General features: G+C 34.6%; 2 protein-coding genes across 2 annotated transcripts; both read right to left on the reverse strand.

Moving 5' to 3' along the window:
* Positions 1-547: 547 nt before the first annotated feature.
* Positions 548-13291, reverse strand: LOC134725098 (actin-5-like). Its single transcript, XM_063588628.1, has 3 exons — positions 13101-13291; positions 6508-7249; positions 548-1431 (listed from the first exon to the last, which is right to left on the reverse strand). The coding sequence occupies exons 1-3, from the start codon at positions 13221-13223 to the stop codon at positions 692-694; spliced, it is 1605 nt and encodes a 534-aa protein (XP_063444698.1). The 5' UTR covers positions 13224-13291; the 3' UTR covers positions 548-691.
* Positions 13292-18933: 5642 nt separating this feature from the next.
* Positions 18934-21279, reverse strand: LOC134725099 (uncharacterized). Its single transcript, XM_063588629.1, has 2 exons — positions 20901-21279; positions 18934-19990 (listed from the first exon to the last, which is right to left on the reverse strand). The coding sequence occupies exons 1-2, from the start codon at positions 21018-21020 to the stop codon at positions 18986-18988; spliced, it is 1125 nt and encodes a 374-aa protein (XP_063444699.1). The 5' UTR covers positions 21021-21279; the 3' UTR covers positions 18934-18985.
* Positions 21280-21305: the final 26 nt, after the last annotated feature.

Raw genomic sequence — 21305 nt, forward strand, 5'->3', positions numbered from 1 at the left:
GGGGCAATTGTACCCAGATGTTCTTCTGGACAGTTGGATGAAGTTGCATTGTGCGGACATATTAGCGGGTTGCAGGTTGTCTTTGGCTATTGACCAATCTATCCACCTAGTACTAATTATTATGAAAAGTTTTGCTTTGATATGTTTAGCTCACAACAATAAAAGAACTGATACAAGTACTATAAGTGGATTAATATATGCAAATGTCATAAGTAGAAAATGGTGGATAAAACCTGGTTTTATAGCTAGCTAAACCTCTCGCTTGTGTGACAGTCCCATCGAAATGGAATCTTTATCGTTTGATTAAAATAGAGAACGGAAATGGGTAATGTGTCAAACAACCCGACCAAAAAGAAAATAATAGTCGAAGGCCATCAATGGGTATTCAAACAATATTTGTTGATTAATACGTTTTTTAAATTTTAAGTAAGCCTCAAATCTACAATTTTCCCTAAAATGACTAAAAATCCACCGCTAGTGAATTTCTAATAATTCAAACGAACTTCTGGAACACATAAAATAAAAAAAAATAAACAATTGACACACATCAGACATTTTGTTTTATCATTCATTCGAATTTTTACAATTTCATAATATATAGATTATCTATTTCATTCCATTATTAGTTCTTTTGAGTTTTAACATCGGTCATATATATGCACTTTCATAAAACTTTTGTCCCTATTACAGCCTAGAAACATTTTCTATGCACGATACTTGGTCCTGCTTCGTCGTATTCTTGTTTGCTGATCCACATCTGCTGGAAAGTCGAGAGCGAGGCTAAGATTGATCCTCCTATCCATACGGAATACTTCCTCTCCGGAGGAGCAATGATTTTTATTTTCATGGTGCTTGGTGCCAAAGAGGTGATTTCTTTCTGCATTCTGTCGGCAATACCGGGATACATTGTGGACCCTCCAGACAAGACAGTGTTGGCATATAGATCTTTTCGAATATCCACGTCACATTTCATTATAGAGTTGTACGTAGTTTCATGAATTCCGACAGACTCCATACCCAAAAAGGATGGCTGAAGCACAGCCTCTGGACATCTGAATCTTTCATTTCCAATTGTAATTACTTGTCCATCTGGTAGTTCGTAGCTCTTTTCTAGCGACGATGAAGACGCCGCGGTGGACATTTCTTGTTCGAAATCTAAAGCCACATAACAAAGTTTTTCCTTTATATCTCTTACAATTTCTCTTTCAGCCGTAGTTGTGAACGAATATCCCCTCTCTGTTAAGATTTTCATCAGATAATCGGTCAAATCCCGCCCAGCTAAATCTAAACGGAGGATAGCGTGGGGAAGTGCATAACCTTCATAGATTGGAACCGTATGTGTGACACCATCGCCAGAGTCCAGTACTATCCCGGTCGTTCTACCAGACGCGTATAACGACAGAACGGCTTGTATGGCTACATATGTGGCTGGCGAGTTGAAGGTCTCAAACATAATTTGTGTCATCTTTTCTCTGTTGGCTTTTGGATTGAGCGGAGCCTCTGTGAGCAATGTTGGGTGTTCCTCTGGTGCTACTCGCAGCTCATTGTAGTATGTGTGGTGCCAGATCTTCTCCATGTCATCCCAGTTTGTGACGATACCATGTTCAATTGGATATTTCAAAGTGAGGATGCCCCTTTTACTTTGTGCTTCATCTCCAATATGACAATCTTTATGTCCCATTCCAACCATGACTCCCTGAAAAAAAATAGAAGGAAATGGTTTACAAAAGTGTTATAAATTATGAAGTACACGTTTTGCCCAACTTGATTATACAAGACCAAACACTGGGTCCGGACCTTCGTCGCTTAATGCAGTTAACTTAGGTAGTATGTATACTGGAGCATAACTAAATTTTCACTCTAACGAAAACTGTCCTTGCTCAGAAATTGATTATCAAATTTGAAACCAGCTACTAACAGGAAATGGCAGACATACACATGATTTACTAGCTCCAACACAACATTATCAAGCTGCAGATTATATATTTAAATAATTTCCTTCAATAGGAGTCAAGATGAACATTGAGTGTTGTAAAATGACAAACAATTGGCAAACCGGACTGACTTAATTGCAAATGCAAAAAATGCGTAAGTTTTATTATTGCGAAAATTGCGGCAGGGTCATACTCCCAATAATTTGAATTTCATTTTACAGTACTTGCTTCAACTCAATTATCACGAAGCAAACGAAATATTAAATCATTCCATTCAATAGAAGTCGAGAAAACTTTGGCGAATATTTGCCATTTACAATGAGTGTATCAAGATTTCAAACAATCTACAAACGGGAAGTTTGCACATATCACATGTAAAAACTACTGACGAGCTACAACTCAACATTATTTAATCTTCGAAAAATATTAAATCATTCCGCTTCATAAGATTCAAGAATTTTTGACATTTTTTTCGAACGGAGTCGAGCGGTTGTAATAAGATTAGAGTTCTTAAAAATTCGACGTCGCCGTATATATTTTTATATGTCCAAGGACTATAGCTTCAATAATTTTTCCTTTCTTGTTTTTATTTTAAACAAAAGCTGAAAATTGATGTTGGTGTGAGGTAAATTTACATTTCCAAGGTCCATACTTTCCGAGAAAATATTTGATTGGCGCTGATATTCGAATCTTATCCGAGACATTGCTGAAATACACTGCTTGCTTTTTGGTATTCAGACATTCGAACAAGAAATGAATGCGTGAATTTTCAAACAGAGCACCCCCTTCCGCCCCACCACAAGTTTTTTTTCATTTCTAAGAGCATGACACCAATAAGAAAATTATTGATTTGATTTTCTGATTTTCGAACTCAATTGAATCGATAATTGTCGTCATATAAATTTTAGGAAAAATCCGACAAGAAATGAAAGTGGTGGGAGAGCACTTACGAAGAATTTTACATAACCATTACTCATGCAAAAAATGATGTTCGGCGATAGTTTTCAAACTCGACAATGGCATTGCTTATGGGTGTGCATACTTCCCAACTCGTATCTCTACTAAATTATTTCATCAATACAAATTTGATTCTGAAATTTGGCTGTATCCCGTAGAATTCTTATAAAATAGGGATGTTATTTCGTAATTTTTACCGTAATATTGTTTACAAAGCCTGTAAATTTAGATAAGATTCATATAAACATGTGTTCTTTCAATGAAAAAAATATTGTTAAATGATGAGTTTTTCATCTTAGTAAGTTTTTTAAATGTAGTTTTTATCGGTACTGACATTGAAGTTGATTTTTAATATTGTCTCGTCTCTATGTTAGTTGTTAGTTTTGTGCTTCGTGAAGCAATTTCCGTCTTTGTTCTTATTCTAGGTGTGTTCACCACTGTCCAAAGTTAAGGGGTAGTTTTACTTTCGTAAACATGTTAATGCATATGGTTGTTGCCCGTCATACTTTGTTGGTTTTTACTAACATGCAACACGACGGGTGCAAGGAGCAGGATATGCTAATCATTTACAGCGCCTGAGATCACCAAGTTTTAGGACTTTTAGGTTGGAGTTCGTATTGCTCAGTCTTTAGTTTTCTATGTTGTTTGCTGTGTACTATTGTTTGTCTTACGGTCTTTTTTAAGTCACACTGGTGGCGTTTATTTTCGACTCGGAGTAAGAATCTCGGTTATCTTACGTCTCTCTTTTAGTACCAATGAAAACAAATCTTAAAAGATTTTACTAAGTACTGTGTTGAATTGATAACCTTAATGAAAAAGTTAATTCAAAAAGATCTTTACAAACATCACTACAAAAAAAAAAATGTTACATCCCATTTTTCACTAGAACTCGACAGACACAATTAACTTTCCTAACTGAATCTATGTAAAAAAAAAGATACAAATAAGTAAATGTTTTAAATTTTCATAGTTGAAAAAGGCATATCTTCCGTCAGAGTTGTTGTTTGACACTTATTGTTGGTGTCCTACTCTTTCGTTTAAAAATACCAACGGGATATTCAAACTCACAAATCGACAAAAAACTTAAAATGCCATGGCAAAAAAATGAAAAATGACCAAAAGACAAAACGGGACCATGACAAAATACAACATAGATAACCAAAGACGGACCCTCACGAAACCCACCCAAACCTTGCATTTGGGTAATTTCATGAAGTCTCATTAGCAATCAAACTTGATTGGTTTTCCCGGTTTGAATGGTTTTACACTAGTAATTTTGGGGCCCTTTATAGCTTGTTGTTCGGTGTGAGCAAAGGCTCCGTGTTGAAGGCCGTACATTGACCTAAAGTACTTTTTTAAAATTGTTATTTGGGTGGAGAGTTGTCTCATTGGCACTCACACTACATCTTCCTATATCTATTGATCCCATTAATATATATTTGTAAATAGAAAGATATGACACATCTGGCACATCATCATCATAATATATCGGTTTTATTTGAGACAACCCCCCCCCTAAAATAATATCAGAGTTAGATTCTACAGAACCTGAAAAATCCGCGAGGCACATCAATTCGATGCTCGTGTTGTTTAGTTGTGTGTAGCCTTTAGGACTTGTCCTTTTTAACTTATTGTAAAGAGTCTGTGCAGCTCACCCATGTGCATTTCAAACAAAGGACACTCTCTAACATTGTAGACGAGAATATACTTCACGGTCTTTTAGTCTGTTTAGATTCACTCTATCCTCTATATTTTGCTCAAAACATAAATGAGGGTGAAACAAGAATGTGTCCATAGTACACATCGATACCCATTAGCACTATACTTTCCTACGTTTGGTGAACCGTGGAATTGAGGTCAAAACTATAATTTGGCATTAGAATTAGAAATATCATATCATAAGGAACACGTGCACTAACTTTCAAGTTGATAGGGCTTCAACTTCATCAAAAACTACCTTGACCAAAAACTTAAATCTGAAGCGGGACAGACAGACGGACGAACGAACTAACGAACAAACGGTACAGACCAGAAAACATACAAATCCTCATTTCTGAAGGGCAATCACGCCTATGAAGAGTGACAGTCTACTAAATATATCACGACAAAATTTGACTTTTTAATAGAAATTGCCTACTAAAGCTGAGTCGTAACGGAAAAAAATGTTTCTCTCTAAATATTAGTTTTCATAATTATAATACGGAAAAATGAAAAATAAAACATTTATTGGCTTTAACTCCTATAATTATTTATGGAAATGGACAATTGTTCAAGCTCATTATTCTGAACATTTTTGCTCCTTTCATATTTTTCTCTATTTATAAGAGTTCTATGTTAAGCCATGTCGACCATGTTGATTGGTAGGCAGGGTCAGCGGACAACATTTTTTTTTAAAAAGATACCCTCATAATGATTGTGGCCAAGTTTGGTCAAATTTGTCTTCATAGTTTAAGGTGAAGATTTTTTGTTAAAAATTGCAAAAAAAAATGGTTGACATTTACTATAAAGGGTAACAACTGACTTTACGGGGTTGATTGACCAGTTTGGTAATGTTGACCTTAAGTTATTTGTAGATCTTACTTTGCTGTAGATAATTGCTGTTCACAGTTTTCTCTATCTATAATAATATTGAAGATAATTACAAAATACTTCAAAATGTACTAATTCATGGGCAGAAAACCAAAAAACAGGATTGTCTGATTCGTCTGAAAATTTCAGGCCAACAAGATGAATAATTTTCTCACGTCATATTTGCTCTAAGAGCTTTAGTTTCGGAGATAGAAACCAAGACAACATTTTACCCCCAATGTTCTATTTTAGCCATGGCGGCCATCTTGGTTGACGGGACGAGTCATAGAAAAACCAGAAAACTCAATGTCAATTGCGAATAAGTTTGGTCAACTTTGAGTAGAGAAGATTTTTGTAAAAGCCACGATTGACAACGGACGCCAAGTGAAGAGAAAAGCTCACTTGGAATGTTGGGCTCAGGTGAGCTGAGAAGGTGCTTTGAAATTAAAAAAAAAAAGTAATATATATGTAAGTGTATCGTTTATACAATTGTTACCCCCTTTTCTTTTCTTTCATAATTGAGCCTTGAAAAACTTGTCAGTATTTCTGTATAATAACTATAAACCAGGTCAAGTGAATTTCTAATATTTTAAAAGAACTTTTGGAACACACAAAATTAAAACAATAACACAATGCCACACATCAATACAATTTGTTATATAATTCGTTCTTAAGATATACAGTTTGATGATATATAATATATTACATTTCTTAATCTATTCTAAAATTCTTCTGTTACATAATATCGGCCATATGCAAAGCAATTTCTGTCCCTTAAAATATGTCTAGAAACATTTTCTATGCACAACACTTGGTCCTGCTTCGTCGTACTCTTGTTTGCTAATCCACATCTGCTGGAAGGTCGAGAGCGAGGCTAAGATCGAGCCTCCTATCCATACGGAATACTTCCTTTCCGGAGGTGCAATTATTTTAATTTTCATGGTGCTTGGTGCCAAAGAGGTGATTTCTTTCTGCATTCTGTCGGCAATACCGGGATACATCGTGGACCCTCCAGACAGGACAGTGTTGGCATATAGATCTTTTCTAATATCAACATCACATTTCATTATAGAGTTGTACGTAGTTTCATGGATACCGACAGACTCCATACCCAAAAAGGATGGCTGAAGAACAGCCTCTGGGCATCTGAATCTTTCATTTCCAATTGTAATAACTTGTCCATCTGGTAGTTCATAGCTCTTTTCCAGCGCCGATGATGATGCCGCGGTGGACATTTCTTGTTCAAAATCTAAAGCTACATAACAAAGCTTTTCCTTTATATCTCTCACAATTTCTCTCTCAGCTGTAGTTGTAAACGAATATCCCCTCTCTGTTAAGATCTTCATCAGATAATCGGTTAAATCCCGCCCAGCTAAGTCTAGACGGAGGATAGCGTGGGGAAGTGCATAACCTTCGTAGATTGGAACCGTATGTGTGACACCATCACCAGAGTCCAGCACTATCCCTGTCGTTCTACCAGACGCGTATAACGACAGAACGGCTTGTATGGCTACATATGTGGCTGGCGAGTTGAAGGTCTCAAACATAATTTGTGTCATCTTTTCTCTGTTGGCTTTTGGATTGAGTGGAGCTTCTGTAAGCAATGTTGGGTGTTCCTCTGGTGCTACTCTCAGCTCATTGTAGTATGTGTGGTGCCAGATCTTTTCCATATCATCCCAGTTTGTTACTATGCCATGTTCAATTGGATATTTCAAAGTGAGAATGCCCCTTTTACTTTGTGCTTCATCTCCTACATAGCAATCTTTCTGGCCCATTCCAACCATAACTCCCTGAAAAAATATGGAAAAACTTATAAAAATGTTATATACCACCTACACGAGAATAAGATGTGATAAGATTGTTAACAAGTCAGCTCTTCATCTGATGACGTAAAATTAAACAAATTTATTATCACCGTGCTGACTTCAAAGAGCAAAACCCAATACCAACTATAAGTATAACCTGTGACAGTTGTGCAACAGCACTACATAAAAAAAACCTGAACAGTTGAAACTACAGAAATCACTTGAAAAGGACATAACTTATCCGATTGATACCAGCTTTCACGCTTTTAATCTGGACGCTCATATTTTTTCTAAAAATAATTTGGCAAAACATTCCAGTTGTAATACCACTAACACAGAAAGAAGATTCTAGTCCTTTAATAACATTGAGAACTTCAAAATTGTATGAAGTTGTTTTGTACTCCTATTAGAGGAAATTTTGAGAAGAAAAAAAACCATTACAAGATGATGTACACATATTTTTTTAATTATAACATGACACATTGACATCACACATACCTAGAAAATCTGATTGCACGTGCTCGCTATCTATTTTCATTGATATAAATAATGCCGTCGGCAGTCTTCGGAGTTAATATCGATGGATAATAAGGTGAGGTCACAGAGTGTCTGATCTAAAAATACGCACGAAACTGGTTCGTTTTAGCGAGCACGTATATTGTTCATTGTTTCTCCTGGATATTTTGGAATTTTAGATATTCGTCTAAGTATGTTATAAAGAAAATGTGAAAATTTTTGGTCAAATCGGTACATTTAATCTAATTAAGATTAGATCGAAATCGGCGAAGAACATGCATTCGACAATTAATGCCCTTTCATGAGGTGTCCAAATAATCACATGGTCACAATTATTTTGCCATTATAATCACAAAGTCCCAAACATTATTTTTTTAAACAAGATATAAATTAAATATTAAAATATCAAAGATACAGTCCTAGATTATCAAAAAATCATGAAATATTTGGCTTGTAATCAAATAGTCGACTCGCTATAAAAACAGCCAAGTAATGTCATAATCAAAAATAAGGATGCTCTTTGTTAGATATTTCTAAACCATATAAATCGTACATGTTATTTAAAGATTACTGTTAAATTATGTCAGATATAGAAATATACACACAAATACACAATGTCTTATTTTTATTAGCTCACCTGGCCCGAAGGGCCAAGTGAGCTTTTCTCATCACTTGGCGTCCGTCGTCTGTCGTCGTCCGTCGTCGTCCTGCGTTAACTTTTACAAAAATCTTCTCCTCTGAAACTACTGGGCCAATTTAAACCAAACTTGGCCACAATCATCATTGAGGTATCTAGTTTGAAAATTGTGTCCGGTGACCTTGCCAACCAACCAAGATGGCCGCCATGGCTAAAAATAGAACATAGGGGTAAAATGCAGTTTTTGGCTTAAAACTCAAAAACCAAAGCATTTAGAGCAAATCTGACATGGGGTAAAATTGTTTATCAGGTTAAGATCTATCTGCCTTGAAATTTTCAGATGAATCTGACATTCTGTTGTTAGGTTGCTGCCCCTGAATCAGTAATTTTAAGGAAATTTTGCTGTTTTTGGTTATTATCTTGAATACTATTATAGATAGAGAAAAACTGTAAACAGCAATAATGTTCAGCAAAGTAAGATCTACAAATAAGTCAACATGACCAAAATGGTCAGTTGACCACTGTAGGAGTTATTGCCCTTTATAGTCAATTTTTAACCATTTTACTTAAGGATGTATTCTTCTGACTTTTCAGTCTCGTTCAGTCTCGTTGAAATCTCGTTCTTAAATTATTTCCAAAACATATGATAGAAGTGGAAAATATCAATGAATTTTAAAAATATTATAATCAAACATAACTCTGTGAAAAAATTGTGTATTTACCATGAACAGTTTTTGAACAATCCAGTTTTCAAATTTTACGACCATTCAAGTCAGTATTTTTAGTCAAAATTTTGAGAAAATGGGTGAGGGATACAAAAAATGATTTTACAAGAATAATATACATCCCATCTCATTTTGGTCTTTTCAAATTTCTTAGATATGTATTTTTTCAATCATTTATAACAAAAAAGTTGAATTAATATGCATTTTGTTCTTTAAAATGAGAAAAATCATAAAAATACAAAATTGGCAGTATGGTCAATTTTACACAAAAAAGCATCAAAATATGATAAAACTTTCTTAAAATAACACCTACCTATAGTTTTTGTAAGTTAAATTTATTAACATTGGTCCACTTCATCTTTATGGAAAGTATGAAAAAAAGTTTAATTGTGGAACTGTGATTTTTTTCACGATAATAGCCCAAAAATAGGTAAAAATCGATGAAAAGTGAGAAAATCATCAAAATTGGGCATTTTCAAAGGGCCGTAGCAAAAAAAGAAGCACACCACCATATGATTTTTTCTTCACCAATTGTTTTGTTACAGTCTTATAAACCTAAAAATCAGGTTAAGAAAAAAAGTTTAATTCTAGAAATTTTTGGCTCCTCAGAGGTGTACATCCTTAAATCTTAGTTATCTTTTAGAAAAATCTTCTCCTCTGAAACTACTGGGTCAAATTAATCGAAACTTGGCCACAATCATCTTTGGGGTATCTAGTATAAAAATTGGGTCCGGTAACTTGGCCAACCAACCAAGATGGCGGCCATGGCTAAAAATAGAACATGGGAGTAAAATGCAGTTTTTGGCTTATAACCCATAAAACAAAGCATTAAGAGCAAATCTGACAGAGTTGAAATTGTTGATCAGGTCAAGATCTATCTGCCCAGGAATTTTCAGATGAATTGGATCATCGGTTGTTAGGTTGCTGCCCCTAAATTGGTAATTTTGAGGAAATTTTGCTGCTTTTTTGTTATTATCTTGAATATTATTATAGATAGAGATAAACTGTAAACAGCAATAATGTACAGTAAAGTAAGAACTAAAAATGAGTCAACATGACCAAAATAGCCAATTGACCCCCTGAGGAGTTATTGCCCTTCATAGTCATTTTTTAACAATTTTCACAAAATTTGTAGATTTTCACTAACATTTTCCACAGAAACTACTGTTATAGATAGAGATAATTGTAAGCAGCAAAAATGTTTAGTAAAGTAAGATCTTCAAACACATCACCATCACCAAAACACAATTTTGTCATGAATTCATTTGTGTACAATGTTTAATATTAACATAGACCAAGGTGAGCGACACAGTCTCTTTAGAGCCTCTAGTTATTTTTTAAGCCAAAGATAATTGCATCAGTGAATTTTGTTTGCATGTTGATTTTTTCCCCTGAAATTCTTAGCTCTAACTGCATACCAATACGAATAATTGGCCTGTTGATGTTCAAGTGACAATCTTTACAGTGAACTGTTAGATCCACAGGCCAGGAAGTAAACTTTTGGACAAATTTAGTTAAGATTCTGTTGGCCTGTCGATACAATTTTTAGACCTAAGATCAATTTTACAAGCCTGGGCTGCTGGGCCTGTGGTTTAGCGCGATTGTATTTAAAATGTTCTGTTATGATATACATAGATATAGGAAGATGTGGTGTGAGTGCCAATGAGACAACTCTCAATCCAAATAACAATTTAAAAAGTAAACCATTATAGGTTAAAGTACGGCCTTCAACACGGAGCCTTGGCTCACACCGAACAACAAGCTATAAAGGGCCCCAAAATTACTAGTGTAAAACCATTCAAACGGGAACACCAACGGTCTAATCTATATAAACAAAACGAGAAACACGTATATATTACATAAACAAACGACAACTACTGTACATCAGATTCCTGACTTAGGACAGGTGCAAACATTTGCAGCGGGATTAAACGTTTTAATGGATCCAAACCTTCTCCCTTTTTCTGAAACAATAGCATAACATCACAACATAGAAAAACATACGATAAAATATCAATTGGCAGACTTAACTCAATCAAAAAACGTATGATTACACAATGAACGAATAAATTTGATCTGCGATATCTGAATACAAATGCACAGTTAATTAAATATTAGAGACAAACATTCATGACCAAAAAGCTAACAAATAAATTCAAACACACTGAGAAATATTTAACCAATCAATGTTCACTTTAGAAAAAAACGTTTTTTTATAATCTTGAAGTTTATACAAATGTTGTAAGAATAAGTGAAAAATATTTATGATATACCTATAAGCTATATTGCTTTTGGTTTGAAATAAACTATTATTATTAAGCGCGAAGACTGAAGTGATGTTTATATAGCCAGAAAAAATTGCATTAAAGTTTGCACCATAGGAATTTAGAATTATTACAAGGGAAACTTGTGCCCCCTTCCACATTAGTTCGCTCTGTAATATTATAGTTTCACGTTCATCGCAAACATGCATATTTAGAGAAAATATGGAACATTGCCATTGGTACATATATATATTGTACAAATAAGTGATATATTGAAAAATCTAGAATGTATAAGGGGGAGGGACTATGGGGCTCTGACACAAGAGGATCCTGTCATCAAACACTTCAGTTCGAGATGCAAAAATATTAAAAATAATCATTCTAAATTATAGTTAAGATCGTTTAGCATCGAAAATATTTGCCACTGCCACTGGATGTAAAGCAACCAACAATCTAGTCTATTTGACTACCAACAATCAATAACTCAATCTATCAATCATGTTTTTTTACTCCGTAAAGTCTTTTTGGATTGTTGCTTTTGCATGTTTTGTTATTCTCTGATAAGCAATGTTGATCAAATGTAGGGGGGGGGGCATTTATTTTTATAATTAACTTTGTACGCCCATATGGGCAAATGGCTTAAAACATTATACATTTTCAAATAATATCAAGGACTTCCTGCCCTCAGTCTTAGCGATTTATACTAATTATAACTTATGGGCTTTTATATATTTCAGACGAAGCTTGTTCATATAGATCACATTTGTGTTACCTCAATGTATGAAAATATATGTAGTCCACCCTGAATTCACACCGACAAAACATAGAATAATGAAAATAAGTCAATGATGTCAGGGTTCATGACATTAGTTTTCTCGGGTTATTTACATTGTCATTCCATGGCCTTTTATAGCTGACTATGGCCTATGCGGTATGAACTTTGCTCATTGTTGAAGCCCGCGGTGACCTATAGTTGTTAATTTCTGTGTCATTTGGTCTCTTGTGGAGAGTTGTCTCATTGGCAATCATACCACATCTGCTTTTTTCATACATCTTAAATGATTAAAGATGTATAAAAAAAGCAGATGTGAATAATGATGGTCTTAATGACAAAATACGCAAGTTCCGCGCAGAGAAATGATATATTGACAAATTTGTATACACAATTATTCCTTGGATTTTATCTTGCAGAATATAAACAAACACTCTATTTTGGGAAATATATCTTTTAATACAAGGCATATCATTTTAAAATTGTTCTGTCCCTTGCCGCACCCCACCCCACCCCAAACAAAAAAACATGCCTGCCATTGGCAAGTCTCAAACAAATTGAAATATCCTTATCTAGAATAGATCGTAACTTACAAGGCTATACCAAATGAATATGCTAGCTTTCTCTAAAGTCTAGCATAATCTGTACTATTTATAAGAACAGTTAAATCTGACTGATTTGTGAGCACGCTGTAAGATGGCGACAAAGGGGAATAACTCGCATTTAAAACGGCATCGAAAAACAATGATTCATATTTTCACAGTTGAAAATCAAAATATGTTCTTTATCAGATAAACTGTTTGTTACTTTTGGTGACATCAAGTCAACTTAATATCTCGTGGCAAGCAAGTTACTTATAATAATATTAAAAAGAAGTAAAATGAGGATGGAAGTGTTCAGATTTGAAGTCTCAAATGCCAACCTGATGACGAGGACGTCCAACAATTGATGGAAACACTGCTCTTGGTGCATCGTCTCCGGCAAATCCAGCTTTGCACATACCAGATCCATTGTCAATTACGATTGCTGCAACGTCTTCGTCCATGTTGTATAATTTGTTCCTTCCCGCGTGGCAACTTTTTGATGAATTTAAAACAGATGGCGCTGTGAAATGCTACCAAATATGGTCGCAATAAAGATTCTGCAATTTCATTGGACAAAGTAGAAATCTTTTCCAGGAAATGTACATGGGGCTCTAAATGGAAAAGTTTCACTTTGCAAATATAAAATTTAAATCGTCTTTTTGTTACAGTTATCTGTTCATAATGGAATAAAAAGGAAAAACACACTTTGATATTTTTTTGGTAGGGTGTGCCATTTTTGCCTCAAAAAATGTACCCATTTTAATATAACATTCACTGAAATTCAGTACATATCGTTATATAAATATTTAAGAAAGAATGACCTATACTTATACAAAATTTTAAAATATGACCCATACTTATATAAGCACTAACTTATCATCACTCATAATTCATAAATATACCAGCTACCCTTAAACTCAGGAGAAAAATTTCCGCGGTTCATTTTGGAACTTATTTGAAAGGTGGACTTTCAAATGAATTGATTTAATATTTAATATAATAATTGACCATTAATAAAGTAAGATTCTCAATAGCATATTTATTAAATATGATATGTAGATCATACCCCAAATCAATATACAGTTATCAAACGTAAATGCATTTTAATATAGGATGTCATTAAAAAGGAGGGTCATTTTTATATAAAATCTCGCAAAAATTATGACCCATATTTTTGGCACATCCCCGTATACCCAATAATAGGAAGTTAACCCCCCCCCCCCGTGCTCTAATTGGTCCTGTCTTTTTTTTTAGTTTCTCATGACTTTTTTTTATATAAATTGTCACAAGTTGCTCATCCTGCGTTTTATCAAATTTCTCCTAAATTCTTAAAAAAAAATTCAAGACACTTAAGATTATTTATAAATACACATGAAGAACAACTTGAGTACATTGAATTTGTCGAGCAATTTAATATGATGATAAATGTAATATTGTAACGTAATTTTTTTCTTTGATGTTTTAATGAAATAACAGAGGTGGGATAAGGGGGGCCAGGGGCCCAGGCCCCTTTTGAGAAAAGAAGTTGTTTGATTGAATAGGGAATCACTGAAGCGTGACGGGAGCGGCTCCCTCTTAGGCAGCCATGCAGTGGGCCCACACTTATGAAAATTTCTAGATCTGCCACTGAATAATTTGCTTTAACAGTGTGGTGAGGGAAAACCATGGAAAACAGTACCAGGCAGAAGCTAGCGAACAATAGCTAGCGAACAATAAGCCAGCGAACAATAAGGCGATATATCGAGAAGAAAACAGTGGCGAATCCAGAAATTTTCATAAGTGGAAGTCCACTGGCTGCCTTAGAGGGGGCCCGATTTCGTCACGCTTCAGAGATTCCCTATTTAATCAACCAACTTTTTTTCTCAAAAAAAACCCTCTTAATATAGTACTGAATATAGAATGATATACAAATGCATGAAAATTATATTATTGACAGTGCGTATTCAGAGATTTTAAACACCTGCTGTAACTCCAAAGAGAACCTACCTGGTGGAGTCATCAAAGAATGTGAAGTGCGCGATATTGTCAAATCATTGATGCGTAAAAAAGCCAGCGGTCACGATAAAATTCAAAACGAACATTTAATATACGGCGGAGAAGTCCTTATCCGTTGCCTTACTTCATTTTTTAACCTCATAGTGAAGAAAGGTCGTGTTCCTTATGACTGGAAGTTTGGTTTACTGGTACCACTTTTTAAAGGAAACAATAAACCTAAAACATCTCCTGACAGCTACCGTCCGATTACACTTTTGCCGTGTGTTTCAAAGGTCTTTGAGCATGTTATAAAAAACCGTTTGCTTATCATATTGGAAAACATAAACTTCCCTAACTGTCAACAACAAGGATTTCAGAAAAACCTCGGTTGCCTAACAGCTTCCTTTAATCTACATGAGACCATTTTTCATAATCTTGAATTTTGTAGTAAGATTTTTGTAGCTTTTCTTGATAGTAGGAAGGCATTTGACACAGTCTGGAGACTTGGTCTTATGTACAAATTGTTTCAACTAGGTGTTAACAATAAATTATGGGTAATAGTAAATGACTTTCATACAAATACAAAGAGTGCTATAGTTGTTAACCAGCACCAGTCAAATTTTTTCCCAGTGTTAGAAGGTGTAAGACAAGGCAGTGTGCTGTCTGGTTTACTGTATTTAATTTTTATTAATGATTTAATATGTGAAATTGAGAAATGCAATCAAAACACAGGTATATACAGTATCAATTGTGTTGCACCTGCTCTTGCCGATGACATATCATGTATTGCCACGACCCCACTGTCTCTCCAACGCATGCTTGATGTGTGTTTCGAGTACTCTAGAAACTGGCGGTTCTGTTTTAACGCAAGCAAATCAAGTATTATACAATTCTCCATAAATACGAGAGAAAACAATGTTAACTTCCACTGGTGTATTGGAAATAAGAATATTCCTTTATCTAACAACTATACACATTTAGGTATTGAACTTAATTCTCGATTCAAAACAAAGAACAGAACTATAAATGCTTGTAGAAAAGGTAAAAACGCATTCTTCGCGTTGAAAGGAGTAATGTCAAGAGCAACTAATCCGTCTGTATTAGTTAAATTGTACAAAACTGTTGTCTTACCAAGCGTTCTTTATGGCTGTGAAACATGGTGTAACCTCAAATCCTTTGATATAACGACGCTTAATTGTTTTCAGCACTTCATTGTCAAACACATTTTAGCTTTAAAAACTTCTACCAGATCTGATATGTGCGAGAGCATTATTGGAATTCATCCGATTATGAGTTTTATCCACAAAAGAAAACTGTTCTTTTTTCAAAAACTGTGTACGTTAGATAACAATTATCTTTCAAAAAGAATATTTTTGGTTCGTCTATTTTCATTCCTCATAGACCCTCACCGCCGTCACTATGGATACATCCCGGATATCATTGACATTCTAAGAACATATGGACTTATTCAGTATCTTACTGAATATATTGATACTGGTAGTTTCCCATCAAAAAGTCAATGGAAATCGATTGTTCACAAAACAGTTAACGAACAACAGTCAGTCAACTGGTTAAACCGTATTGCGTTAGATGACAATTTTGTGCGTTTTAGAAATATCCATAAAACAGTTTCTATGACAAACTTCTGGAAAAAAGCACAATCGTTTGCAGAAATACGAAATTCATATTTTATTACAAAACTGTTAGCTGATATACCAAATTCATCAGGAGATAAGTGCATCGAATGCGAAAATGATTTTAGTGATGTATATGTACATGCATGCTGTTCCTGCATTTGCACTTTAGAGCTGCGCGAATTGTGGTGGGATATTATCATCGAGAATTTTCCGCTACAACTTTATTCTGAGCTAAGTGAATATGACGATGAGGATATATATCAAATTTTGCTCGGAAGAATTCCATTAAATTTAAGTGTTGAATATTCTGAGTTTGAGAGACTATGTCACGCCCATGTGGTTCAGTGCTTAGCATTATATGGCCGTTGTGTCAGGCTATGCAATACATGATATGTCATCAATCGAGATTATAGAAGGCCTTAATTCTGAGTGACCAAAGTGTATATATTTGTCTGTATATGAGAAAAACTGTTGTGTACCTATTTCGTTTTTTTTTGTTGTTGTCTGATATTTAGTTAATTGTATGTATTCATTGTATCTCAATTATGAGGAAATAAAGACATGAATGAATGAATCACTCATAATTCATAAATATACCAGCTACCCTTAAACTCAGGAGAAAAATTTCCGCGGTTCATTTTGGAACTTATTTGAAAGGTGGACTTTCAAATGAATTGATTTAATATTTAATATAATAATTGACCATTAATAAAGTAAGATTCTCAATAGCATATTTATTAAATATGATATGTAGATCATACCCCAAATCAATATACAGTTATCAAACGTAAATGCATTTTAATATAGGATGTCATTAAAAAGGAGGGTCATTTTTATATAAAATCTCGCAAAAATTATGACCCATATTTTTGGCACATCCCCGTATACCCAATAATAGGAAGTTAACCCCCCCCGTGCTCTAATTGGTCCTGTCTTTTTTTTTAGTTTCTCATGACTTTTTTTTATATAAATTGTCACAAGTTGCTCATCCTGCGTTTTATCAAATTTCTCCTAAATTCTTAAAAAAAAATTCAAGACACTTAAGATTATTTATAAATACACATGAAGAACAACTTGAGTACATTGAATTTGTCGAGCAATTTAATATGATGATAAATGTAATATTGTAACGTAATTTTTTTCTTTGATGTTTTAATGAAATAACAGAGGTGGGATAAGGGGGGCCAGGGGCCCAGGCCCCTTTTGAGAAAAGAAGTTGTTTGATTGAATAGGGAATCACTGAAGCGTGACGGGAGCGGCTCCCTCTTAGGCAGCCATGCAGTGGGCCCACACTTATGAAAATTTCTAGATCTGCCACTGAATAATTTGCTTTAACAGTGTGGTGAGGGAAAACCATGGAAAACAGTACCAGGCAGAAGCTAGCGAACAATAGCTAGCGAACAATAAGCCAGCGAACAATAAGGCGATATATCGAGAAGAAAACAGTGGCGAATCCAGAAATTTTCATAAGTGGAAGCCCACTGGCTGCCTTAGAGGGGGCCCGATTTCGTCACGCTTCAGAGATTCCCTATTTAATCAACCAACTTTTTTTCTCAAAAAAAACCCTCTTAATATAGTACTGAATATAGAATGATATACAAATGCATGAAAATTATATATACATGTAACTGTAATATACAAATATATTATATCAATAAACCAGAGTATACTGATTTGAATCACTACACTGAATATTATAGCCATTACGGAGAGGTTAAATTCCCTGTCATCAATGTATCATCCACGCACGAACTTGTTAGAGAAAATTTGTATATCTGTACATTAAGCTCACTTTCAGGTAAAGCCTGAGATATGATTGTTTTTCTGAGACAAGTGCTTGTCGGACCTTCCACAAGAACTTGCGGTCATCCGATGTTCAGTACTTCAGTACTTTGATTTAAATTTCGTATGTCGTATGAACATTTCAGGTATATTGTTTATTGTTTTCTCTTTTTAACCAACATCAATCCAGCTGCAATACTAAAAAAAAACAACCAGCATGCAAACTCACGGTTACAAAATCTTTCCGATATTAATTGGAGGAAGGATTAATTGGAGGAAAGACTACATTTTTTTTATAATCGACTGATAATTCATGATTGATTAGCATAGCCCAAAAGTTGTTAAAAAAGTCGTCATTTTGTCTCCGACCAATTTTTGATACAATGGCAATCATACCACATCTATTTATTTTTAATCGGATTGGCATGGATTACCTAAGTTGTATTTGGAAAAACCTGCGTATTTTAAAATACAAAATTTCAATCCTGGTATATATGGTGAGTTTATTTTCCCCTATATTTAAAATTGTTAATTGTATTGGATCTATTCACGACAACTATCTGATCGGTTTTCATTATTGCATTTCACCAGAAAGTTTTATGTGAATTTATGTTGAATAGTCATCTTGCGCAAACCGTTCGGTATTTTAAAATAAATAATGTTTTGTCCCATGCAGTAAGGTATTATCACCAGCTTATATATAGACTGTACTGAAACGGAAATGTATATACATTTTTTTTTATTCAAGTGAACACCAAAACTTAATGTTGTACAGATTTATTTGAACGGTCTTATGAGTTCTTATATACAAAAGATTACAGGCACTGCAATTAAAAGCATTTTCTATGAACAATACTTTTACCACATTCCACATATTCCCTTTTACCAATCCACATGTCCTCAAATGTGGACAAGGAGGCTAAAATAGATCCACCAATCCATACCGAATATTTTCTCTCCGATGGAGCAATGACATTTACAGCCATGTTTTGAGGCGCTAAATTTCCAATATCTGATTTAAGTCTCCCTGACATCCCGTTATAGAGGGTCGTTCCACCAGATAATACTATATTGGAAAAAAGGTCTTTCCGAACATCAACGTCACATTTTACAATGGAATTATACACAGATTCGTGAATTCCGAATGCTTCCATTCCGATAAAGGATGGTTGGAAAAGGCACTCGGTTGCGCGGAACCTTTCGTTGCCAACGGATATGATTTCCCCGTCTGGTAGTTCGTAATGAGTCTCTAAATCCGTGGTTGTAACGGACCGGAGCATGTCCGCGTCATAATCTTCTGTAACAAAGCATAATTTTTCCTTAATGTCCCTAACAATTTCTCTTTCGGCAGAAGTTGTAAAGGAGTAACCTCTTTCCGTTAAAATTTTGAGGAGGTAGTCGGTAATATCTCTTCCTGCTAAATCAAGTCTAAGCGTCGCGTGAGGTAGTGCGTATCCTTCATATATCGGTACAGCGTGCGTTACTCCATCCCCAGAATCCAGTACTATCCCCGTTGTTCGCCCTGAGGAATACAATGAAAGCACGGCCTGGATAGCAACATAGCTTGCAGGAACACTAAAGGTTTCAAATAAAATTTCCATCATTTTTTCTCGGTTTACTTTCGGATTGAGAGGTGCTTCCGTCATCAAAACGGGATGTTCATCCGGATATACACGGAGCTCGTGATAAAATGTATGGTTCCATATTTTTTCCATGTCGTCCCAGTTCGTCACTATTCCATGCTCTATCGGATATGTTAAAGAAAGAACACCACGATAGGTTTGAGCCTCGTCTCCGACATAATAGTCTCGAATGTTCGCTCCTATCATTATTCCCTGAAAAATAACGCAAATTTAATTTCTCACTAGGAATGGAGCAATTGTTGTAATAGAGTATTTTTAAAGAATATAGAGATAAGAACAAAATAATCTGAAAACCTTTCTTCATATTTAACCTTATTAAATTCGATTTGAAAAATGTTTTGGTTATAATATAACAAATAAGTTCCTGCGGACTTTAGTTGTCAACAATTACAGTACTTGTATTTTTGATTATATTATGTTAGTTTACTTGGCTTACATCAATCTTGCGTCATTCTGAAAGAAACCTTCATTTCATAATGAAATATTTATATTCATGATATCGAGCTTCCACAATAAGGTACACAGGTATATAAATAAAAGAAAAACTTGAAAGAAATCGAGGGTTTTCGTGATTTTAACACAAAAAATCACGGTGCGAACATTTTTATAATGAAGCGCACTCGCGCTTTATACAAAATGTAATTCATTCAACGCTTTTACAATCCAATAAATTTACAAAAAAGAAGAATCCAATTCTTAAATGAATAAAATTATGAAACTAGCAGTCATAATTTCAGGAACTTGAATAAAAACATTTGCTTATAAATATTATTTTGTTTTTTTAAGCTAGAGGAGGGAAAATGTGTATCTTATAACATACCATATCTTTTTACATACCGTGGATTCATTAATATTCGTTGGATACTAATTTTTGTTAATTTCGTGGGTACGAGAGAACCACGAATTTAGATGTTCAACGAATAACAAATTTTCTAGAAGAATGAATGCAGACTTTGCCACAACCACGAAATTGAATATCCACGAATATGCAAGTTTTCCTCAAACCACGAATGTTGGTATGCATGAAAATAAAGACAGTAGATTTTTACATATCTCAGAACTAATTAGATTTAGAGAGTTTAATATTTAATAAATGACAAACCTGATGTTTTGGCCTTCCAACAATTGATGGAAAAACGGTTGTGGGGGCATCATCCCCTCCATAGCCCGCTTTACACATACCCGACCCATTGTCTATAACCAGTGATGCTATATCATCCATTTTAACTGATGTAGAACCACACCCCAGTAATTGCAGGAAATCCTAAGACTCCTAATATCGATTATTGTGGATGTCAACTATAGTTTATATGATGTTGTCTTTTTCTTAATCACGCATTGATAAGCTGAATAAATGTTGATATGATGATCTGTCACACCTGAGAATCAATTCTATTTAGATCGAAATCGGAGATATAAATCAATTTAATAGCAGACTATGATTTCCATCTAATGTTTTGCCAGAATTTATATTTTTGTCTAGTTTGTATGGAAGCGCATATGGTAC

Source organism: Mytilus trossulus, chromosome 7 (assembly GCF_036588685.1).
Source record: "Mytilus trossulus isolate FHL-02 chromosome 7, PNRI_Mtr1.1.1.hap1, whole genome shotgun sequence".
NCBI lineage: Eukaryota > Metazoa > Mollusca > Bivalvia > Mytilida > Mytilidae > Mytilus > Mytilus trossulus.